Source organism: Pseudorasbora parva, chromosome 19 (genome assembly GCF_024679245.1).
Source record: "Pseudorasbora parva isolate DD20220531a chromosome 19, ASM2467924v1, whole genome shotgun sequence".
NCBI lineage: Eukaryota > Metazoa > Chordata > Actinopteri > Cypriniformes > Gobionidae > Pseudorasbora > Pseudorasbora parva.
The window spans coordinates 1,545,375-1,571,660 of record NC_090190.1 but is presented as its reverse complement, the minus strand read 5'-3'; the positions used below and the strand labels follow the sequence as shown (position 1 = coordinate 1,571,660).

The window sequence follows — 26,286 nt, the reverse complement described above, 5'->3', positions numbered from 1 at the left end:
TACTAAAAATTGCTATATAATCAGATTATTGTTATTATATTATATTATATTATATTATATTATATTATATTATATTATATTATATTATATTACACTGCTAAAAATGCTCTTCTTGTTTAGTATTTTTTCTTGTTTCCAGTCCAAAATATCTAAATATTCTTAAATCAAGATGCATTTACTAGATCAGTAAAATGACATAAGATATTTTTTCTTGTTTTCTGGGGAAAAATATCAAAATGAAGTGAGTTTTTGCTTTAAAAAAATCAGAATTATCTGCTAATGGGGTAAACAATTTTTTTAAATCTTATTTCTGTTTGGAATGGAAACAAGATTATTTTTCTCTCCCCATTGGCAGATCATTTTGCTTATTTTAAGCAAAAACTCACTTTATTTAGATATTTTTCTTGATTTAAGAATATTTAGATATTTAGACAAAATGACTAACTAAGAAGAGCATTTTTTTGCAGCGTAGTGTGTAATATTTTTGTTTAAAGTCCCCATGAAATCAAAATTGAAGCCTTACAAAAAGTTAATGTTGCACCAAAAAAATTAGAAAATTCACATATAGACGATAAAAGCATTCGAAACTCCGGCCGCTGTCGTACACCCGGAGGGTGCGACTCAAGTGTGTGTTCCGCTAGTGTCAGCGACGCAGTTCTCATGTTCACATCCAGCTCCTCAGTGTGTGTGTGTGTGTGTGTGTGTGTGTGTGTGTGTGTGTGTGTGTGTGTGTGTGTGTGTGTGTGTGTGTGTGTGTGTGTTCACCCATGGGTGTCTGGACTGAAGACCAGGTGTGTTCAGGAGCATTGCTATTATGAGGAACTAAAAACCACTGACCAACACACACCTGCTCTAAAGTCAATAGTGCAGGATTTATGTGTTATTTAAAGGGTGTGATATAGGAATATGAGCCTATAGGTGGTGCACAACACACACTCTGCTTATTACAGAGGGACGCGAAGCAGCACACACACACTGATTATTAGACACACAGGCATAGGCAATGATCTATATAGGGGATAAGGGAAGATCAGACAGTGCTCTATATAGGGAACGATCAGACAGTGCTCTATATAGGGAACAATCAGACAGTGCTCTATATAGGGAACAATCAGACAGTGCTCTATATAGGGAACGATCAGACAGTGCTCTATATAGGGAACAATCAGACAGTGCTCTATATAGGGAACGATCAGACAGTGCTCTATATAGGGAACAATCAGACAGTGCTCTATATAGGGAACAATCAGACAGTGCTCTATATAGGGAACAATCTGACAGTGCTCTATATAGGGAACGATCAGACAGTGCTCTATATAGGGAACAATCTGACAGTGCTCTATATAGGGAACGATCAGACAGTGCTCTATATAGGGAACAATCAGACAGTGCTCTATATAGGGAACAATCAGACAGTGCTCTATATAGGGAACGATCAGACAGTGCTCTATATAGGGAACAATCTGACAGTGCTCTATATAGGGAACGATCAGACAGTGCTCTATATAGGGAACGATCAGACAGTGCTCTATATAGGGAACGATCAGACAGTGCTCTATATAGGGAACGATCAGACAGTGCTCTATATAGGGAACAATCAGACAGTGCTCTATATAGGGAACAATCAGACAGTGCTCTATATAGGGAACAATCAGACAGTGCTCTATATAGGGAACGATCAGACAGTGCTCTATATAGGGAACAATCAGACAGTGCTCTATATAGGGAACAATCAGACAGTGCTCTATATAGGGAACAATCAGACAGTGCTCTATATAGGGAACAATCAGACAGTGCTCTATATAGGGAACAATCAGACAGTGCTCTATATAGGGAACAATCAGACAGTGCTCTATATAGGGAACGATCAGACAGTGCTCTATATAGGGAATGATCAGACAGTGCTCTATATAGGGAACGATCAGACAGTGCTCTATATAGGGAACGATCAGACAGTGCTCTATATAGGGAACGATCAGACAGTGCTCTATATAGGGAACGATCAGACAGTGCTCTATATAGGGAACAATCAGACAGTGCTCTATATAGGGAACAATCAGACAGTGCTTTATATAGGGAACGATCAGACAGTGCTCTATATAGGGAACAATCAGACAGTGCTCTATATAGGGAACGATCAGACAGTGCTCTATATAGGGAACAATCAGACAGTGCTCTATATAGGGAACAATCAGACAGTGCACTATATAGGGGATAGGGGACGATCAGATAGTGCACTATATAGGGGATAGGGGACGATCAGACAGTGCTCTATATAGGGAACAATCAGACAGTGCTCTATATAGGGAACAATCAGACAGTGCTCTATATAGGGAACGATCAGACAGTGCTCTATATAGGGAACAATCAGACAGTGCTCTATATAGGGAACGATCAGACAGTGCTCTATATAGGGAACAATCAGACAGTGCTCTATATAGGGAACGATCAGACAGTGCTCTATATAGGGAACGATCAGACAGTGCTCTATATAGGGAACAATCAGACAGTGCTCTATATAGGGAACGATCAGACAGTGCTCTATATAGGGAACAATCAGACAGTGCTCTATATAGGGAACGATCAGACAGTGCTCTATATAGGGAATGATCAGACAGTGCTCTATATAGGGAACGATCAGACAGTGCTCTATATAGGGAACGATCAGACAGTGCTCTATATAGGGAACGATCAGACAGTGCTATATAGGGAACGATCAGACAGTGCTCTATATAGGGAACAATCAGACAGTGCTCTATATAGGGAACAATCAGACAGTGCTTTATATAGGGAACGATCAGACAGTGCTCTATATAGGGAACAATCAGACAGTGCTCTATATAGGGAACGATCAGACAGTGCTCTATATAGGGAACAATCAGACAGTGCTCTATATAGGGAACAATCAGACAGTGCACTATATAGGGGATAGGGGACGATCAGATAGTGCACTATATAGGGGATAGGGGACGATCAGACAGTGTACTATATAGGGGATAGAGAACGATCAGACAGTGCTCTATATAGGGGATAGGGAACAATCAGACAATGCTCTATATAGGGGATAGGGAAAAATCAGACAGTGCACTATATAGGGGATAGGGGACGATCAGACAGTGCACTATATAGGGGATAGGGAACGTTCAGGTAGTGCACTATATAGGGGATAGGAAACGATCAGGCAGTGCACTATATAGGGGATAGGAAACGATCAGACAGTGCTCTATATAGGGGATAGGGAACGATCAGACAGTGCTCTATATAGGGGATAGGGAACAATCAGGCAGTGCACTATATAGGGGATAGGAAACGATCAGACAGTGCACTATATAGGGGATAGGAAACGATCAGACAGTGCTCTATATAGGGGATAGGGAACGATCAGACAGTGCTCTATATAGGGGATAGGGAACGATCAGACAGTGCTCTATATAGGGGATAGGGAACGATCAGACAGTGCTCTATATAGGGGATAGGGGACGATCAGACAGTGCACTATATAGGGGATAGGGGACGATCAGACAGTGCTCTATATAGGGGAAAGGGGATGATCAGACAGTGCTCTATAAGGGATAGGGGACGATCAGACAGTGCTCTATAAGGGATAGGGGATGATCAGACAGTGCTCTATATAGGGGATAGGGGACGATCAGACAGTGCACTATATAGGGGATAGAAGACGATCAGACAGTGCACTATATAGGGGATAGAGGACGATCAGACAGTGCACTATATAGGGGATAGGGAACGATCAGATAGTCCCCTATAGGGGATAGGGGACGATCAGACAGTGCTCTATATAGGGGATAGGGAACGATCAGACAGTGCCCCATATAGGGGATAGGGGACGATCAGACAGTGCTCTATATAGGGGATAGGGGACGATCAGACAGTGCACTATATAGGGGATAGGGAACGATCAGACAGTGCACTATATAAGGAACGATCAGACAGTGCTCTATAGGGGACAGGGAACGATCAGACAGTGCTCTATATAGGGGATAGGGAACGATCAGACAGTGCACTATATAGGGAACGATCAGACAGTGCTCTATATAGGGGATAGGGAACGATCAGACAGTGCTCTGGATAGGGGACAATCAGACAGTGCTCTATATAGGGGATAGGGAACAATCAGACAGTGCTCTATATAGGGGATAGGGAACAATCAGACAGTGCTCTATATAGGGGATAGGGAACGATCAGACAGTGCTCTATATAGGGGATAGGGGACGATCAGACAGTGCTCTATATAGGGGATAGGGAACAATCAGACAGTGCTCTATATAGGGGATAGGGAACGATCAGACAGTGCTCTGTATAGGGGATAGGGGACAATTAGACAGTGCTCTATATAGGGGATAGGGAACAATCAGACAGTGCTCTATATAGGGGATAGGGAACGATCAGACAGTGCTCTGTATAGGGGATAGGGGACAATCAGACAGTGCACTATATAGGGGATAGGGAACAATCAGACAGTGCTCTATATAGGGGATAGGGAACAATCAGACAGTGCTCTATATAGGGGATAGGGAACAATCAGATAGTGCTCTATATAGGGGATAGGGGACAAACAGACAGTGCTCTATATAGGGGATAGGGAACAATCAGATAGTGCTCTATATAGGGGATAGGGGACAATCAGACAGTGCTCTATATAGGGGATAGGGAACGATCAGACAGTGCTCTATATAGGGGATAGGGGACAATCAGACAGTGCTCTATATAGGGGATAGGGGACAATCAGATAGTGCTCTATATAGGGGATAGGGAACAATCAGATAGTGCTGTATATAGGGGATAGGGGACAATCAGACAGTGCTCTATATAGGGGATAGGGAACGATCAGACAGTGCTCTATATAGGGGATAGGGGACAATCAGACAGTGCTCTATATAGGGGATAGGGGACAATCAGATAGTGCTCTATATAGGGGATAGGGAACAATCAGATAGTGCTGTATATAGGGGATAGGGGACAATCAGACAGTGCTCTATATAGGGAAACAATTCAACAGAACTTGGGACCATATTTGGCTAACAATGCTTTTAGAAAACACAGCAATATTGGTTCCGCCAAAAGTGTGAGTTTGGGGGTGGAGCTAACTGTTTGCTTGACCAATGGCAGATGAGGGAAGTGTCTGAGAAACCCATTTGAAATTATATAGTGCAGAAACCACACTTCTGATCTTTAAAAGCAAAAGAATATGCAAATATATACATGTTCTCTAAGCAGGCGTTTTAGCATAGTTCTTATCTATTGGCCGTCAGGGGAGATGAGCTCTACGTCCAGCTGTCAAACACTCATTATGTGAGAAAACAACACGGTTTACAGCGGCTACATCCACCTGCTCGCTGTCCTTCTCCATATTCACTGTCCATTGCCAACAGCTGGAAAGACACTAGCGTAATTTTTCTTTCGCACAAGTGCAACACACTTGTTCTGAAAAACCTAATGAAGTGTCCAGAAGACAGATCACTCAAAGTTTGGAAGGCTGTGTTCACTTATTCAGCTGTTTCCTGTCGTGGGGATTGAGCAATATGCCATCGCATCTCGATCTCATTACACCGCCTCCAGCCGGTTTCTGCAACCCAGGACTTACAGTGAGAAACACAGAGTGCTGATGAATGAGGAACACAACAAGTCATTGTGATAGGAGGAGGAAACTGGGAGAGAAAACAGTCCCTCTGGCCTTCTGTCAGCTGATGCGGGATTGGGGAATGACGGAATCTCGGGAATGCAGTTACGTGATCCGGATGCAAAAAAAACGTACTGTTACGTTTAAAAAAATCTTAATTAATTTGAACATCACTATATGGAGATTAAATTAGAAAATACAGCAAAAGACGACGATGTGTCCTATCATATAGATTTTTTTTAAACTGTAATTACTATTTTTTTTTAAATTGTTATAAATGGTCGATCCCTGTGTGTTTCACCATGTGCCGTAGTTTTGTGTGGGTAACACTAGAGGTACTGTTTGCAGTCATATGCTTCTATATGAGTTATCATTTTGACATTTCATTAATTTTTTATGTGCAGCAGGAAGAAAGTTATTCTTTTGCTGTTGGTGGATCTTGGCAGAGCGACCTGAGTGTTATAATAATATAACAATTATATAAACTGTACAAATTAATATAATCTAAAACATATAGAATTTACCATGTAATATACAATTATAATATATAAATGATACTGCATTATAGGAAATTCACATCTTAAAACTTTTGGTAGATTTTGAGGTTTTATTTGTGATAAGAACACAATGAAAAATACCAAACTGTGCAACATATGTCATACAGAAAAATGATGAACACATGCAAAAACAAGAGAGAAGCTGTAGTTTGCCTTTTTCTATTTTGTTCTTCCCTCATATTTAAAAATACATAACAGGTTTTTCTAATATTTTTGAACGTGTAGGGTCATTAAAACAAATGACCTTTCTGACATCACTATATATATATATATATATATATATATATATATATATATATATATAGGTGAAGTTAATCTCAATAATAATCTTTCCAAAATCAACTGCAGTTAAAAAAAATCCCCAAAATTAAATACAGGGATGCGTGGCCGGGTATTTTAATGACCATACACGCTGAAATATATCATCAAAAAAATTTTTTTTTCCAACTGTAAAAAAAATAAATAAATAAAAAAAATAAAAAAAATAAATTATATATATATATATATATATATATATATATATATATATATATATATATATATATATATATATATATATATATATATATATATATATATATATATAAACTGCAGTTGATTTTGGAGAGAGAATTGAGATTAACTTCACCTGTAAGGCATAAAAAGCCAAACGAAAGGAAAGAAGGGAAATCAATGTCCTAACTAAGGGAGTCATGCATTAATAATGAGCAGCTTGTAATGAAATCCTCCGCATCTGTTTCCTGACAAATATGTGCTTGGCCTGCAGTGTTTGTGAGAGGAGCTTCACCGTGAAAACGCTCGCCTCGTGATCACACACACGTTCACAGAAACGAGCACGTTTAACATCATATTCTCTACCTGTCACATATTAGTAATGCATGAATCTCCACAATAACACACAACCCTTTATACACTTCCAAAGCTTTCGATTAGTGTGCGCTCGGTCAGACAGTGGTCAGACTGCTTCAAGAGATAAGAGAGACTCGGCAGGTGAACCTGAAAGCTGTCTTTGTGCATATCCTGGCAGGAGAAACACTGAGCTTCTCTGTGAGACACCGCACACACACATACACACACACTGCTGCGTGCTTCACGGCAAAGCAAACATACTAACCAAAAAGCGCCTCAGTCTCGCTCCTGATGGACTGGCATCAGATGCAGCCTTGGCTCTCTCTAGGTTTGTGAAAGCGGCCATATTTTTCACCCCTTCATCTCTCCGTTCCACTGGAGCTTGAAGAGGGAAGATGCAATCACAGCCCAGCTCATGTTTTGCATGTTCACTGCAAACACTGCAGCAGTGTGTGTGTGAAAACAGCAGAACCGACTCAGACCACGAGACTAAATACAGCAGTTTTAAATCAAGCATGGCCTCATAATGTCTCAGTGCCGAAGCACCGGGCTGGGCGTGTGATGATGAGACGCTTGATAACACACAAGTGGAGATGTGATGCTGAGCCCAAACTCACTGGTTTGCTATTGTTAAAAAAACCATTTAAAGCGGTGAACTGGCCTTTTGTAGAGAATAGGCCAAAAGTTATGGTTTTGTGATGTGGTGGTGGTGGGGGGGGGGGGGGGGGGGGGGGTTAATGCTTTTTCATGCATTTTGACTTATTTACACTGTTAAAGAATTGAGTCTCATGCTAAACATACATCGAAAACACGAAGAAAAAAAAGTTGGACATATGACTGAGTATTTTAGTGTAGAGCCTAGCGGTGTTTTCCCAATGACACGTAAGCATTACCCACACTTTAACACGCCCGGCCTTCCCCGACCATACCAGAGACAGACAGCATATGTTATTTCTCAAGCCACCTTTCTCTTCACGGCACACAAAAAACGTCGACCGATAGACCGGAAGTAATTCCTTTTATGGCGAGCCACACAGGGGGTGCATGCGCCCAGAACTGATCTGATGTGAGCGTTGGATGCGTTAAAATGGGCAACTACAGATTGGATATGATGTATTATAATACATTCCTATCAAATTAATGAGTTTTCCTGATTGAATATGTATTATTTCCTCGTATACTCCATTTTTGCAGCTCCTCTCTTCCCAGTCTGTCAGTAACTCTTTAGTTCCTGTCTCTATGAAGCCCCTCCCTCCTGAAACGCACACTGTGCTCTGATTGGTCGGCTGGAGCAGTGTGTTGTGATTCATCATATAATGTGAACAACCCCAACTTATAGTGTGTTTGTGTGTGTGTGTGTGTGTGTGTGTGTGTGTGTGTGTGTGTGTGTGTGTGTGTGTGTGTGTGTGTGTGTGTGTGTGTGTGTGTGTGTGTGTGTGTGTGTGTGTGTGTGTCGGCTGTTTGCAGAAAGAATCGGTTCAGTGTATTTGTCTTTTATAAACTAAAGACTCTTGTGAGATATGAAGGATCAACACTACTCTAGAGATACTCAAGATTAACACGAGACTGGCAGGAACTCTGTGTTATGGAACCTTTAATGACCCTACAAGTTCGATTAAACCATCAAAATATGAAAAAATCATTTCTATTTAAGTATTTTAAATGTGAGGGAAGAACTGGCAAGATATTTGGCATAAAAAGGGAACCATCATACAGCATCATAGTGTCGGCCCAGATCTGGTACGTCTGGAATCCACGTTATCATGCTAGCCATGTGATAATTGAAATAAGCTAGCATGTTTTAACATATTACTAGCAACATACTAGTAATGTGTTAAAACATGCTAGCAGCATGGTTCAATGTTTTTATGCACAACAAAAAAACTAACTCAAAAGATTCATTCATGGTTCAGTTGCTGAAAATAAATGATGCAAGATTACTTTTCTATAGGCTATGCAGAATTTCGCTTAAAAATTTTAAATTTTCTTGCATTACTTACTAAAGTTTTCTTATAATTAACATGTCTGAGCCATTTTATTGACTTTTAACCAACTGGTGTCAGTTTATAATGGATGCATGTAGTCTATTTAAAAAGATCTCCTCTATACAACACAGTATCAACATCATTTTGAACAGTAGTTACTTTTTTATCATTTAAAAATCATTGTGAAATGCTTTAAAATGCCACTTATTGAATAGTTTATGTAATGCAGTGATGCACATTTTATTGCCTTAATTACATACAAACATTTACGGTACTGTGCATGAGATTGTCTGGTAGTCGTACAGCTTTTTAAAAGATGCACTATTTGCCCGAAATATGGCCTTTCATACTTTAATGCGCTGCCATCCATGATGCATTGCTCGCTCGCTAATGTTTTAATGTGTGGTGTTTGAGGATGGGATGCGGATACACTGCAAAAAATGCTCCTCTTATGTAGTAATTTTGTCTTGTTTCTAGTCTAAATATCTAAAAATTCTTAAATCAAGATTCATTCACTATAGAAGTAAAACGACATAAAAAATTTTTTTCTTGTTTTCTTAAAAAGGAAATCAAAATTAAGTGAGTTTGTGCTCAAAACAGGCAAAATGATCTGCCAATGGGGTGAGAAAAATAATCTTATTTCCGTTTGGTATGGAAACAGGAAACAAGATTTCAATCAGAAATAAGATTATTTTTCTCACCCCATTGGCAGATCATTTAGCTTGCTCTAAGCAAAAACTCACTTCATTTTGATAATTTTCCCCCGAAAACAAGCAAAAATATCATGTCATTTTACCTATCTAGTAAATGCATCTTGATTTAAAAATATATAGATATTTGAAACAAGAAAAAAATTCTAAATAAGAAGAGCATTTTTTGCAGCGTATAAGCTGAAGTGTGCTTTTGATTTCTCTGCAGAGGGGAATCACTGAGCCATGCAGAGAGAGAAGAAACTTCTAGAAGACGGCAGTGGAGCGTGAGCGCAGAGGTCAGAGCGAGCACATTCCCACCGATGGACAAGTGGACATGGGGGCTATGCTGGAGCTTCGGCCCCTGTTGTCCACCCCGTCTCCGCCCCGCTGAAGCCCCAGGCGCGGCCCTGGAGCACAGAGGGTGAGAGAGACCTCATGCAGGCACGCAAGAAGTACGTGCTTCTGGGCCTGTGCACGTGCTGTTGGCTGTTGTTGTATTACTGGGGTGGCTTGCAGGACCGGCTCCTGGGTCTCATCACCTACAGGAGGAGCGAGGTGTCGCGGCCCTGGCCCGACTGGATAGACCGGACCCTGCTCCCGGGCTTCGCCGACCAGGCCGAGCTGCAAAATGACGGAGGACCGGGAGACTCGCCTAGACAGCGGAGGCAGGCGTGGGCAGGAATCTACAAGGACAGCCGCTGCAGGATGGACACATGCTTCGACTTCGCCCGATGTCAAGCTCAAAGTGGCTTCCGGGTCTACGTCTATCCGCCGGAGAAAAGCGAACGGGTATCGGAAAGCTACCGGAAAATCCTCACCTCGGTGGCCGAGTCGCGGTATTACACGCCGGACCCTCGAGAGGCGTGTCTGTTCGTTTTGGGCATCGACACGTTGGACAGGGACCAGCTTTCAACGCAATTCGTGCCTAACGTGGACGAGCGGATCCGAGGATACCCTTTGTGGAACGACGGTAGGAATCACGTCATCTTCAACCTTTATTCCGGCACCTGGCCCAACTACACAGAGGACCTGGGCTTTAATGTGGGACAGGCCATCCTGGCCAAAGCTAGCCTGAATACGGAACACTTCCGCCCGGGATTTGACGTCTCAATCCCTTTGTTCTCTAAAGAGCACCCTCAGAAGGGCGGTGAGCGAGGCTGGCTAGTTCGCAACACCGTCCCTCCCAGACGGAAATACTTGTTGATGTTTAAAGGTAAACGTTACTTGACGGGCATCGGCTCGGACACTCGCAACGCTTTGCATCACATCCACAACGGCAAGGACATTGTCTCGCTCACGACGTGTCGGCACGGCAAGGACTGGGAGAAGCACAAGGACGCGCGGTGCGACCGGGATAACCAGGAGTATGAGAGGTGAGTGAGATGAGTTTCTGTTCCTACAGCTTGGTGAGATCGCTTTCAGTCTGGGCTCTGAGCTCTGGTGTTTAACGCAAGATAAAGAAGTTCATCGAGACAAACTTTAAGTTGGCTTGAGAAACCTGGACCAGAAAGTTTGAAAAAGTTTTAAAAGCTTAAAGTTTGATGGATGGATGGATGGATGGATGGATGGATTGATGGATGGATGGATGAATGGATGGATGGATGGATAGATGGATGGATGGATGGATGGATGGGGATGGATGGATTAGATAGACAGATACTCAAGTGGGTGCTTGGGTGTTACAATGCGGTTGCTAGGGTACTCAAGTTGGTTACTAGGTTGTTGCTATGGGGTTGCTAAGGTACTCTGAATTATTAATAAATCATAAATTAAATGGGGAGAACGGACCATAAATGTGCAGTAGTATTATGTTCTCATTTTTCATACCGTTACAGCAGAATACAAAGGGGAAAAAGAAAATAATCATGAGGGGAAAAAAAGAGCTCTTGCTATAGATATTCTTGTTATAACATCAACTCGTTCAAATATGAATCGTTTTTCTTTATTAATTTATTTGATAGGGACCATGCATATTCATTAACCTTGCTTTATAAAAATGCACCATGGAAATACACCAGAATTATTAAAAAGAACTACTTTTTGTCTGCAGCCAACTGCCAACAACCATACCACATCATTCACATTCACTATTAAAATATAAAATAAAAAACACAAATGGCAAGACATTGTTCATTCACCTCTATATTACATTCAGATTTACAGTGTAAGCGTACAATTGATAAATGTATGACAGTAAATATGAGTGCACGTTTTACATGAGTTTTAAAGGTTTTACTTGAGTTTTAAAGGTTTTACGTGAGTTTTAAAGGTTTTACGTGAGTTTTAAAGGTGTTACATGAGTTTTAAAGGTTTTACGTGAGTTTTAAAGGTTTTACGTGATTTTTAAAGGTTTTACGTGAGATTTAAACGTTTTACCTGAGTTTTAAAGGTTTTACGTGAGTTTTAAAGGTTTTACGTGAGATTTAAACGTCTTACCTGAGTTTTAAAGGTTTTACGTGAGTTTTAAAGGTTTTACGTGATTTTTAAAGGTTTTACGTGAGATTTAAACGTTTTACCTGAGTTTTAAAGGTTTTACGTGAGTTTTAAAGGTTTTACGTGAGATTTAAACGTCTTACCTGAGTTTTAAAGGTTTTACGTGAGATTTAAACATTTTACCTGAGTTTTAAAGGTTTTACCTGAGTTTTAAAGGTTTTACTTGAGTTTTAAAGGTTTTACGTAAGTTTTAAAGGTTTTACGTGAGATTTAAACATTTTACCTGAGTTTTAAAGGTTTTACGTGAGTTTTAAAGGTTTTACATGGGTTTTAAAGGTTTTACTTGAGTTTTAAAGGTTTTACATGGGTTTTAAACATTTTACCTGAGTTTTAAAGGTTTTACGTGAGTTTTAAAGGTTTTACATGGGTTTTAAACATTTTACCTGAGTTTTAAAGGTTTTACGTGAGTTTTAAAGGTTTTACGTGAGTTTAAAGGTTTAACGTGAGTTTTAAAGGTTTTACATGGGTTTTAAACATTTTACCTGAGTTTTAAAGGTTTTACATGGGTTTTAAACATTTTACCTGAGTTTTAAAGGTTTTACGTGAGTTTTAAAGGTTTAACGTGAGTTTTAAAGGTTTAACGTGAGTTTTAAAGGTTTTACTTGAGTTTTAAAGGTTTTACGTGAGTTTTAAAGGTTTAACGTGAGTTTTAAAGGTTTTACTTGAGTTTTAAAGGTTTTACGTGAGTTTTAAAGGTTTTACGTGAGTTTTAAAGGTTTTACTTGAGTTTTAAAGATTTTACGTGAGTTTTAAAGGTTTAACGTGAGTTTTAAAGGTTTTACTTGAGTTTTAAAGGTTTTACGTGAGTTTTAAAGGTTTAACGTGAGTTTTAAAGGTTTTACTTGAGTTTTAAAGGTTTTACACAAGTTTTAAAGGTTTTACGTGAGTTTTAAAGGTTTTACTTGAGTTTTAAAGATTTTACGTGAGTTTTAAAGGTTTAACGTGAGTTTTAAAGGTTTTACTTGAGTTTTAAAGGTTTTACGTGAGTTTTAAAGGTTTTACTTGAGTTTTAAAGGTTTTACGTGAGTTTTAAAGGTTTAACGTGAGTTTTAAAGGTTTTACTTGAGTTTTAAAGGTTTTACACAAGTTTTAAAGGTTTTACGTGAGTTTTAAAGGTTTAACGTGAGTTTTAAAGGTTTTACGTGAGTTTTAAAGGTTTTACATGAGTTTTAAAGGTTTTACATGAGTTTTAAAGGTTTTACGTAAGTTTTAAAGGTTTTACGTGAGTTTTAAAGGTTTTACTTGAGTTTTAAAGGTGTTGAATGTAGGACATTCTCTTATTGAAAGGGGCAAGTAATTCCAAAGTTTACCACGTTACGTTATTCTCATGACGTCTGAAAATAAAACATGAAGGGAAATGGATGGATACGCTTTATTTTTAAGACTCGTTTCAGTCTTTTTGTAAGGAAGATCATCAAGCCTGAAAAGCAACCCATAGTTCACAGCACTGTCGGCTCGTCAGGAGTAAGGTGGATACGTGATGGGATCGCTTTCAGGCTGTCAGTGACACCTGGGCTCTGTTAAACACACTCCGCGGCTTCGGTTACTGCGAGTGTGTGAGTTACTGATGTGACAGAGTCAAGAGTGAATAACACTGGAAGTGTATCAAGTGTTCTCTCGGGATGATGATGTCATACATCATACATGTGTTTGGCTGTGATGGTTCGTTTTTTTTTACATTTCTCATTCATGAAACCTGAGCAGGATGAACACGCTTTCACTAAGCCCCGCCCTTGGTTACTGTTGCTAACTCAGACATGCTTTACGTACCATCAAATATTAATTAGGATGTCGTTGCTTGTCAGTAACACGTGTTAAATTATTGGATCTGATGTCGTGTTTACCACTGGGAAGATCGGGAATAATTTTGATACCCAAGTTCCCGAGATGGGCGTGGCATAATTGTTCAAAATGGCGGATGGAAGACGAATTTCTGCTGTGGCAGGTGTTTTATTAGTTTTTTTTCTGTCTGTCTTGTCTTGTCATCATTGTAGTATATATTTACATACATTAATAATCATTTGAAGCATATTGTGTATTTTAAACACATCGAAAATCGCATGTAGTTGACCATCATTCCAGAATAGTGAGCAAGCTGACTATCTAGATAGTGTGGTAAATATAGCTATACAATAGGATCATGTATGGCTGAAAACTATTGCCATTTTAGTCTTTAAGCAGCCTTTATTGTCTACATTATGCCTTTATTGTAAATGTGATTATAAACGATATGCTTTCGTGTTGTGCTGCTGTGTTCGCCAGTGATTCTGTGATGTTCTGGGGCCGGGAAATGACTGAAATTGTTATAGTGTTAAAATATCATTTTCCAAAGGGTCAAGATTAATTTGAAGAAGAAAAAAATACTGTTGTATCTTCTCTTTTCATATGTTTAGGATATTTTAAACATGTTAAAACGTGCTGACAACCTCCTAGCAAAATACTAAATAACTCTAGCAGTGTGCTATATCATGCTAGCAGCATGTTAAAACATTTTAGCAAAGTGTTAAAACTTGTTAGCAAAATAAAATTGGTAAGGCATGATAGCAACATGTTAGACAATGCTAATAATGTGCTAAATCATGCTATTGATATGCCTAAACATGCTAGCAACACACTAAGTCATGCTAACAAAATCATGCTAAATCATGTTAGAAACATGCTACATAATGTTAACAGTGTGTTAAGCTAACAACATGTTAAAACATACAAACAACCAAATGCTAAAATATGCAACCAACAAAATGTTACATCATGCTAGCAATGTGTTAAGTCATACTAGTAATGTGGTAAAACATGTTAAAATGGTAAAACGTGTTATAAAACATGCTAACAACATGCTAGTAAATGTTAAAGCCTGTAAGTAACATGTAAGCAAATATGCTAAGTTGTGTTAACAATGTGTTAAGTCATGCTAGTAATGTGTTAAAGCATGTTATCAGCATGTTAAATCATACTAGCAGTGTGCAAATTCATGTTAATAATGTGCTAAAACATGGCAGAAGCATGCTAGTGATGCTATTGTGTCAACAATGTGCTTATCTATGTTGGAAACAATGTGAAAACATGCAAGCAAGATGTTAAAAGATTAGTAATGTCTTAAAACATGTTAACAATTGGAAAGACGAGCTAGCAATATGTTAATGCATGCTTACAATATATTCAAACATTTTAACAACATGATTCAACTTGCTAAGAAGCTTATAAAACTTTAGTTTAATTTAAAATGTAATTTTTTTTCCTTTGAAACTAAACATACAGATTCATTAACATTAGAAAAGAGCAAAGGCTCGAGTGAGAGAATGCACATGGAAACCGTTGCTAAGGTAGAATTGGTCAGTGAGTTTGTTTTAAAGGAGTCATGTGATGCAAAAAGCTTCAACTTGAATTTTTCTTAGAGGACTTTAAATAAAACGTACAATTATGGTTAAAAGACAGTTCTATGTCAAGTTGTTGTGACAGCTGTTCTGTGAGTTAAACCACAAAGCATTTTTTGTACATTTCCAAATAGTTTTGTAACACACACACAACCCAACAGAGTTAATCAGATTTTGGATGGAGAGATAGAAGAAATATGTGAAAGAAAGGGAGGAGGACTAAAGCAGGGCCACAGAACTACCTCAGCGAATGTGTATGAAATCAGTGCTGGTCTTAAAGGAGCAGACACAGAATTGTGGGGGTATTGTTGTAGTATTATTCCAAACAAATATATTGTTATCCACAAATAAATGTAAAGCAATTCAGAATTTTTTTTTTTTTTCACAAATCAATAGAATGAGATCCGCAAATATAAGCAGGAGTTTCACAAACATGAATTAGATTCACAAATAAATACAATGAGATTGGACTGGCAGGGTAGGGTAAAGTGTGTGTTATGGACTGGCAGGGTAGGGTAAAGTGTGTGTTACGGACTGGCAGGGTAGGGTAAAGTGTGTGTTACGGACTGGCAGAGTAGGGTAAAGTGTGTGTTACGGACTGGCAGGGTAGGGTAAAGTGTGTGTTACGGACTGGCAGGGTAGGGTGAAGTGTGTTACGGACTGGCAGAGTAGGGTAAAGTGTGTGTTACGGACTGGCAGGGTAGGGTAAAGTGTATTTTATGGACTGGCAGGGTAGGGTAAAGTGTGTGTTACGGACTGGCAGAGTAGGGTAAAGTGTGTGTTACAGACTGGCAGAGTAGGGTAAAGTGTGTGTTATGGACTGGGAGGGTAGGGTAAAGTGTGTGTTACGGACTGGCAGAGTAGGGTAAAGTATGTGTTACGGACTGGCAGAGTAGGGTAAAGTGTGTGTTATGGACTGGCAGGGTAGGGTAAAGTGTGTGTTACGGACTGGCAGGGTAGGGTAAAGTGTGTGTTACGGACTGGCAGGGTAGGGTAAAGTGTGTGTTACGGACTGGCAGAGTAGTGTAAAGTATGTGTTACGGACTGGCAGAGTAGGGTAAAGTGTGTGTTATGGACTGGCAGGGTAGGGTAAAGTGTGTGTTACGGACTGGCAGGGTAGGGTAAAGTGTGTGTTACGGACTGGCAGGGTAGGGTAAAGTGTGTTACGGACTGGCAGAGTAGGGTAAAGTGTGTGTTACGGACTGGCAGGGTAGGGTAAAGTGTATTTTATGGACTGGCAGGGTAGGGTAAAGTGTGTGTTACGGACTGGCAGAGTAGGGTAAAGTGTGTGTTACAGACTGGCAGAGTAGGGTAAAGTGTGTGTTACGGACTGGCAGGGTAGGGTAAAGTGTGTGTTACGGACTGGCAGGGTAGGGTAAAGTGTGTTACGGACTGGCAGAGTAGGGTAAAGTGTGTGTTACGGACTGGCAGGGTAGGGTAAAGTGTATTTTATGGACTGGCAGGGTAGGGTAAAGTGTGTGTTACGGACTGGCAGAGTAGGGTAAAGTGTGTGTTACAGACTGGCAGAGTAGGGTAAAGTGTGTGTTATGGACTGGCAGGGTAGGGTAAAGTGTGTGTTACGGACTGGCAGGGTAGGGTAAAGTGTGTGTTACGGACTGGCAGAGTAGGGTAAAGTGTGTGTTATGGACTGGCAGGGTAGGGTAAAGTGTGTTACGGACTGGCAGAGTAGGGTAAAGTGTGTGTTACGGACTGGCAGGGTAGGGTAAAGTGTATTTTATGGACTGGCAGGGTAGGGTAAAGTGTGTGTTACGGACTGGCAGAGTAGGGTAAAGTGTGTGTTACAGACTGGCAGAGTAGGGTAAAGTGTGTGTTATGGACTGGCAGGGTAGGGTAAAGTGTGTGTTACGGACTGGCAGGGTAGGGTAAATTGTGTGTTACGGACTGGCAGGGTAGGGTAAAGTGTGTGTTATGGACTGGCAGGGTAGGGTAAAGTGTGTGTTACGGACTGGCAGGGTAGGGTAAAGTGTGTGTTATGGACTGGCAGGGTAGGGTGAAGTGTGTGTTATGGACTGGCAGGGTAGGGTAAAGTGTGTGTTATGGACTGGCAGGGTAGGGTAAAGTGTGTGTTACGGACTGGCAGGGTAGGGTAAAGTGTGTGTTACGGACTGGCAGAGTAGGGTAAAGTGTGTTTTACGGACTGGCAGGGTAGGGTAAAGTGTGTGTTACGGACTGGCAGGGTAGGGTAAAGTGTGTGTTACGGACTGGCAGGGTAGGGTAAAGTGTGTGTTACGGACTGGCAGAGTAGGGTAAAGTATGTGTTACAGACTGGCAGGGTAGGGTAAAGTGTGTGTTACGGACTGGCAGGGTAGGGTAAAGTGTGTGTTACGGACTGGCAGGGTAGGGTAAAGTGTGTGTTACGGACTGGCAGGGTAGGGTAAAGTGTGTGTTACGGACTGGCAGGGTAGGGTAAAGTGTGTGTTACGGACTGGCAGGGTAGGGTAAAGTGTGTGTTACGGACTGGCAGGGTAGGGTAAAGTGTGTGTTACGGACTGGCAGGGTAGGGTAAAGTGTGTGTTACGGACTGGCAGAGTAGGGTAAAGTGTGTGTTACGGACTGGCAGGGTAGGGTAAAGTGTGTGTTACGGACTGGCAGGGTAGGGTAAAATGTGTGTTACGGACTGGGAGGGTAGGGTAAAGTGTGTGTTACGGACTGGGAGGGTAGGGTAAAGTGTGTGTTACGGACTGGCAGAGTAGGGTAAAGTGTGTGTTATGGACTGGCAGGGTAGGGTAAAGTGTGTGTTACGGCCTGGCAGGGTAGGGTAAAGTGTGTGTTACGGACTGGCAGAGTAGGGTAAAGTGTGTGTTATGGACTGGCAGGGTAGGGTAAAGTGTGTGTTACGGACTGGCAGGGTAGGGTAAAGTGTATGTTACGGACTGGCAGGGTAGGGTAAAATGTGTGTTACGGACTGGGAGGGTAGGGTAAAGTGTGTGTTACGGACTGGCAGAGTAGGGTAAAGTGTGTGTTACGGACTGGCAGGGTAGGGTAAAGTGTGTGTTATGGACTGGCAGGGTAGGGTAAAGTGTGTGTTACGGACTGGCAGGGTAGGGTAAAGTGTGTGTTACGGACTGGCAGAGTAGGGTAAAGTGTGTGTTATGGACTGGCAGGGTATGGTAAAGTGTGTGTTACGGATTGGCAGGGTAGGGTAAAGTGTATGTTACGGACTGGCAGGGTAGGGTAAAGTGTGTGTTACGGACTGGCAGAGTAGGGTAAAGTGTGTTTTATGGACTGGCAGGGTAGGGTAAAGTGTGTGTTACGGACTGGCAGGGTAGGGTAAAGTGTGTGTTACGGACTGGCAGGGTAGGGTAAAGTGTATGTTACGGACTGGCAGAGTAGGGTAAAGTGTGTGTTACGGACTGGCAGGGTAGGGTAAAGTGTGTGTTTTGGACTGGCAGGGTAGGGTAAAGTGTGTGTTACGGACTGGCAGGGTAGGGTAAAGTGTGTGTTACGGACTGGCAGAGTAGGGTAAAGTGTGTTTTATGGACTGGCAGGGTTGGGTAAAGTGTGTGTTATGGACTGGCAGGGTAGGGTAAAGTGTGTGTTACGGACTGGCAGGGTAGGGTAAAGTGTGTGTTACGGACTGGCAGGGTAGGGTAAAGTGTGTGTTACGGACTGGCAGAGTAGGGTAAAGTGTGTTTTATGGACTGGCAGTGTTGGGTAAAGTGTGTGTTATGGACTGGCAGGGTAGGGTAAAGTGTGTGTTACGGACTGGCAGGGTAGGGTAAAGTGTGTGTTACGGACTGGCAGGGTAGGGTAAAGTGTGTGTTACGGACTGGCAGGGTAGGGTAAAGTGTGTGTTACGGACTGGCAGAGTAGGGTAAAGTGTGTGTTATGGACTGGCAGGGTAGGGTAAAGTGTGTGTTACGGACTGGCAGAGTAGGGTAAAGTGTGTGTTACGGACTGGCAGGGTAGGGTAAAGTGTGTGTTACGGACTGGCAGGGTAGGGTAAAGTGTGTGTTATGCACTAAAACTCTTTGATTATTCATAACAGATAAATGTTGGGCATTAGTACAGAGATAAACAACAGGCCTTGGAGTTTTCTGTATGGTGTAAGATATTAAATAATGCCTCTGAAACTACCAGTCAAAATGTATGTGATCAGAACTACAGAAATATTGAGAAATATTCCTCCAGTGTCAATCATCAGTTCTCTGTGTGAATATATAGTAAAGTGTGATTTATTCCTGTGATCATTATCATCATTACTCCAGTCTTCAGAGTCACATGATCCTTCACTAATCACTCTCATATGAGGATCTGATGAATTTCATGACACATTGTGAAGTTTTGAGGAGGTTGGACCCAGAATGTCGGCGACTCTGAGAACTGGTCTGTCTCTTATTTCACTGCTAAGGTGCCAAACTCAGAAATAGCACTTAGGAGGTTCTCTCGGGTTAATGATCTCCGGCATCTGCTACTTCCACAGATTAACCTGAAGGCACACGGAGCATCCCACTGAACCACAGACAGGGATGAAACCAGGAAGGAACTCGCTGCGACCAAATGGCCTACATTCATTCACTTTTCAGGGCTCTTTAAAAAAAAAGTGGAGGGGGTTGTGGGGGGGGAAACTTGCATTGTACTGGGAATGTAAATGAGAAGGAGTGAGAGAGCTTGTGGGAAGAAAAATAGGGCAAGCTGTTGCGGGACAGTTTTGGGACACACAGACGGAGGATTATACTGCAATACTGATTATACTCTCTTCAGTACCACTGTAGACTTCTGGGAAGGCATTAGAATGCAAGCATGCATGTGTGTGTGTGTCCTTGTTTATATTACATTGTGGGGACCAAATGTCCCCATAAGGATAGTAATAGCTGAGATCACCAGCGGTCCCCACTTTTCAAAAGGCTTATAAATCACACAGGATGAGTTGTTTTTTTTTGAGTAAAAATGCAGAATGTTTCCTGTGATGGGTAGGTTTAGGGGCAGTGTGTGTGTGTTGAGTTGGTTTAGGGGTAGGTTTAGGGGCAGTGTGTGTGTGTTGAATAGGTTTAGGGGTAGGTTTAGGGACAGTGTGTGTGTGTTGAGTAGGTTTAGGGGTAGGGTTAGGGGCTGTGTGTATGTGTGTGTTGGGTAGGTTTAGGGGTAGGGGCAGTGTAGGGGGATAGAATGTACAGTTTTTACAGTATAAAAACCATTATGTCTATGGAGAGTTCCCACAAAGATAGTAAACCAGACGTGTGTGTGTGTGTGTGTGTGTGTGTGTGTTAGTAAAATGCGGCACCTTTCTTGACAGCTAACAAGGTCTCCATGACTACACTCTTACCATGTGCGAGGCGTTGGAACAGAAGAGGTCATTATTCTCCATTATTCTCCATTCTCAAGGAGAACAGAAGAATAATGTTCTGCCTTCTCACATCTGTGATTACAAACACAACTAGAGGAAAAGTGTGTGTGTGTGTGTGTGTGTGTGTGTGTGTGTGTGTGTGTGTGTGTGTGTGTGTGTGTGTGTGTGTGTGTGTGTGTGTGTGTGTGTGTGTGTGTGTGTGTGTGTGTGTGTGTGCAGGTGTAAAGGATCACAACTGCGCTGAATGAACTTCATAAGGACGTTAGCGCCGGCCTGTCCTCTGCTGCGTGACCTGGTGTGTGTGTGTGTGTGTGTGAGTGTAATCTTCGGCAGGGCTCGGTAAGAAACCTACACCCGCTGTAATTAGGGGGCTGTGAAACTGCCCCCCCGGAGAGAGTGTGGTTTGTGTGGCGAGGGCCGTCCATCTTCCTCTCGTCTTTTGTGCGCTTTCTCTTTCCTCTGATTTTCTCTCACCGCTCTTTTCCTTATTTCACCGCTCTCCAATCCCTTGACCCTCTTTCCCCATCTATCCAGGCCAAGTCTTTTACATCTTTTACACACACACACACACACACACACACACACACACACACACACGCTTATTGGCACGCAGAGCGAAACATGCTAATTAACTCTTCATGCATGAACACTTGCCATGGCCTAAATTTCCCAGGATTCAGAATAGGCTAATCCTAGAACCTGATATATAAATAAATGTTAATATTTATTAATTTGAAAAAATTATTATTATTATGAAATAAAACATATTTTATACCATTATATAGATATGATATATTTATTTATTTAGTATTTTTATTTATTTTTTTACTTTAAGGTTTTTTGTTTGTTATATTTCCATTTCCTTAAAATAAAAAGATTTATTTTAAATCTTTATTTTACAAATACATTTATTTTACAAATACATTTATTTTATATTTGTTCATGATTTATTTATTTATTTATTTTATATTACACACACACACGCATGCACGCACACACGCACACACACACACACACACACATTTATGAAGTATATTTAGAGAAATTATTACTATAAAATAATAAAATACATTTATATTGTTATATTTTTTGTATTTTCCTTATTTAAAATTGTATTTTACAAATACATTTATTTTATATTTTAATGTTCATTATATATTTATTTCATATATATAAAATAATATAATAAATGTTTATTTTCATTATTTTATATACATATACTAAACTTATATTTACATAATATACAATATATTTATTTAAATATAACATTTATTATATATATATATATATATATATATATATATATATATATATATATATATATATATATATATATATATATATATATATATTATTTTTATTTAATGTTTATTATAAAATGAGATATGTATTGTATAAATGTATATTATATTACATTTATATAATACATTGAATATTAATTTATTTTAGTGCTAATTCTTAATTTGAAATCTTCAGTTTGTACTTTTTCCATACAGTGAAGTGTGTGTGTGTGTGTGTGTGTGTGTGTGTGTGTGTGTGTGTGTGTGTGTGTGTGTGTGTGTGTGTGTGTGTGTGTGACACCCATGACCCCGGGCTTGAGCTGCGGGATCCTCTATTCAATCGCACCTACGCATTTTGGCATGTCACGGAAAGTACTGCAGGCATTTTGAGGTTCAGTTTCTTCTCCTGCTGTATTGTGTTGTGTTGTTAATCTAGGGCGTTGAGAGCTGTCAAACAGGACGATGGGCAGCTCTAGACACGCACATATCAACAACACATCTGTCAAACTGACTCAAAACTGTGCAGTGCACGCTCCTCAAACACACACATATATTATTTTAAAACCTGGAGAAATGTAGAGCTTACAAGTGTTCAGAATCACTCATTAGACCAGATTCACACGAGCCACGTCAGTCACATACATACAATTGTATATATTATTTAATGGGCAAAATAGAATATTATTTATATGCCTCCTGAAACAAATCAGCCAATCAGCTTCCACTTGGAAAAGCAGGAAGTTCCTCCCCTCAAGGGCAAACGCTCTCCATGTTACAGGATCATGAAACCCTAAACCAAATTTTCTGAGATTTTAACAGAAGTATGCGTGTTGAACATCATGGAAGACAATTTTACCATCTGTTAGTTTTGAATGTGGGAGACAACTAGTTAATTTTACGCCTTTTTGCTCTATTTTCAACCTGGGTTAAATTTCTCTTCATGTCAACGTCATAGGCTGACGTTATCTTGTACTATAGTACGGTGATGACTCATCGCTGTCTCATTATTATTCACGAGACTGAGTGTCTTTATCCTATGAGAAGACGCGTTGCTTAATTCATGACAGCACGAATTAAATTAATTAGTAATGACAGCACGCGTTTGATAGGCTCATACGCGTTCAAAGGCGTTTAAAGAACGCTCTGTCCATTTCTTTTACCGTGTGTGAGAAGAGCGCACGTTGAGCGCGTGCATCGCCCCGTTATGATAAGAGGCGGGACCTTTCCGGGCAAAGTGCGCTAAACTGCTGTCCAATCACAACACGGGAAGCGCTGGCCCAATCAGAACTCGTTACGTGTTTCTGAAGGAGGGACTTCATAGAACAAGGAAATCATCAGGCTGTTTTTAGGACAGAGGAAACAGCGCTGTACAGATAAGTAACTAAAAAATTTGTACACGCGAAACATGAACTTATGTTCTATTGCACACTGTAAACACAATCAAAGAAAACACGAAAAACGGGACCTTTAAATGGCATGTGTGTAGAATAGTCGCTCATAATTTAGGGCTGTAATCGGTGCTTTATCTCGCTCCGCAGCAGTGGATCTGAGAGAATCCATCCGGATCCGTCTCCTATTGTCTGTCTCTGCTGGAGCTGAAAGCTTTTGAGGAGGCATGAGCCGAAACTCCAGGAGACTGAAGTGAAGACGTCTCGCACCCTCTTAAGGCATGAAATGCCCTGATTTACCTCTGAAATACACACCAAATGCATCTGCATTCACACTTAACATTATCACACTAGCTTTGAGTGTCCAGATTATGCACTTCCATTGATTTTTCAGGGAGACTGTTTGAAGGCTTTACTTTAGAACGGGAAAATAATCCCCTTGCTTACCATAAAAATGCATGTGACCTTCAAAAGGATTGTATCGGCGTTATATATCCCATATCCTAAAGTGTTAAGGATGAGGGTTTGAATGGGCTTTGCTGCTGCTTCTGATTTATTTGAGAGAGAAAAAAATGAAAAAAATGTTGTACTTCATTGGTATAGCAGGAAACTTGGTCATGGTTTTGGCACTTGATGTGTGAGCACACACAAAAACATGCTTGAATGGTCCAGAGAAGAAAAAAAAACGTGTGTTGTTCGCGCATTGGAAATGACCTGGAGACGAACTCATCTAGTGGAAGTGTTTGGTACTGCAACCAAACACAATCTGACGGAAAGCTCATTTTTTTGTAGCCTGACAAGCCAGACCCACATCAAGATGTTTGGTCTGGAAACTCTCCATTGACGGCTCAATCTGAGGGGCGGGATAAACGGCTGTCTGTCAAAATCCCTCTGCACGCGATTGGGCAGCGCTACAACCAACCAGAGCAACGAATGTGAAGCGGAGCTCGCTGACAGATTAAACATTCGCCGTATCCGGTCGGCTAAACTCTGAACACATCTTCCCTTCTTCAGAATGACTTCAGTGCCGTTCTTTGTTCTTTTCTCAGAGAAAAGCTTAACTCAAGTCTTCCAGAGTCGCGGTCAAAGCTGATTCGAAAGACCGCCGTTCGCCAGTTTCTGTGTTTACTAGAAGCACGCAAACGCAACTCGGCCGTCGTCATTATGGCCCCGCCCACCGACTCTATACACGATGTGATTGGCCCAGCAAGAGTTAGGGGAATACAGCTCAGAAGGGTATTGAGAGTTGCTAGACGACACTCGCGGCAGATTAGATTTGCTGCCGCTAGGGTGCGTCTAGATTTCTAGGCTACATTTTTTGAGATATCAACCTCAAATTTGGAACTTGTTTAGATTTATGGCTTTGATTTTTGTGCAGTTTAAGAGTAAAATGTGCTTTTCAAAAATATAAATTTCATATAAAAATTGAAAATAGTATTTTTGTAAATTTGTTAATTATAAACAAAAGTAAAAAAATAACTTCAGCAATAATCGGTTTCATGTTTAAAATTAGATCAAACTTCAGAGTCTGTGTTTATGACAGTTTAAACTGGACATTTTATTTTCAGGTCTGCTGAAAAAGTGAATAAATGAATTATAACTACAGCATGAATATAATTCAGTACCTTAAAATCCCCTTAAAAATAAAACTATTAAAGGCACAATATGTAAGAATTTTGGATAAAAATATAAAAAAATCCAATAGAACGCTGTTAAATATTTTGTTGACGTGTACTTACATTTTCCCAAATGTTTCCAAGAATGTTTAAATAAGCGATTTTAACCAGGACACTATTTCGTCTCTCTAAGCCCCGCCTCTCTGAGACCCGCTCTGCTCTGATTGGTCAGACAGCAGTCTGCTGTGATTGGTCAGAAACCCCTTACTCATTATCATATCTGAATCTCAGCTCTTGACACACAGTGATACGAACAGTAGCGATGGCGTGAGTTGTAACGTCTCAATCTCAGCAGAAAACGGCATCTTATCTACATTAACCACACCAACCAAACTCTTCCAGTCTCAGAGACGAGTACAGGGAGAGAGGGCGGGGCTAAGAGACGCTGTTCAGCCAATGGGGTGACATTATAAAAATGAGTTACAAATAGATTCGAGACTGGAATTACTGATGCCTTATTTCAGTTCAGAATCACGATCACAAAAAGTTGCTTTTAACAGACAAAGTATGCAGTTAATTGTGTGTATGTTTGCCTCAGAATGGAATCCATGACCTTTTGACTATTTATATGAATATCTGTTAAAAAGATTGTTTACATTCATTCATTGATGTAGAAATAGCACGACGAGCTGCGCTGACCTTTAGCGTGACCCGTCGTTAAGCCGAGGTGCAGCAGGGATCATATGCCGGATCTGGACAGAAGGCCGTGCGCACCTGAGCCTAGGCCAGCGCTGATGTCACACCCAGCCAAAACCACACCGGCTATATCTGAGCACACGAGCTGCAGGCTAGATGAACTGTCAGTGTTAAACACAGGCGTGCCCTCGATACCAGACTGAGGTTTTCCTCTGCGGGAGAGACTACCATCTTCTGGTCCCAGGGCTGTTGTGTGCTTATATGGTGTGTAGTGTTTTGCCTGAAGTGTCTCAGCTAATTTGTGTAAAACCAGTATAGCAAGGCGTGCGGTTACGTGTTACAGCGAATGTTTGCACTCCTTAACCTTAACTCAGTCTGAGCAGTGTAGATCAATCTTAGCTATTTGT

General features: G+C 40.7%; 1 protein-coding gene across 2 annotated transcripts in view; it reads left to right on the top strand.

The window, feature by feature from the left end:
• Positions 1-26,286, top strand: part of LOC137047982 (exostosin-1c) — a 105,657-nt gene that overhangs the window by 4,503 nt on the left and 74,868 nt on the right. For both annotated transcript variants that reach the window (XM_067425924.1, XM_067425925.1), the window contains exon 2: positions 9,951-11,097. In XM_067425924.1, the coding sequence (XP_067282025.1) occupies positions 10,160-11,097 (938 nt within the window). In that variant the 5' untranslated portion in view covers positions 9,951-10,159. The remainder of the gene's footprint in view (positions 1-9,950; positions 11,098-26,286) is intronic.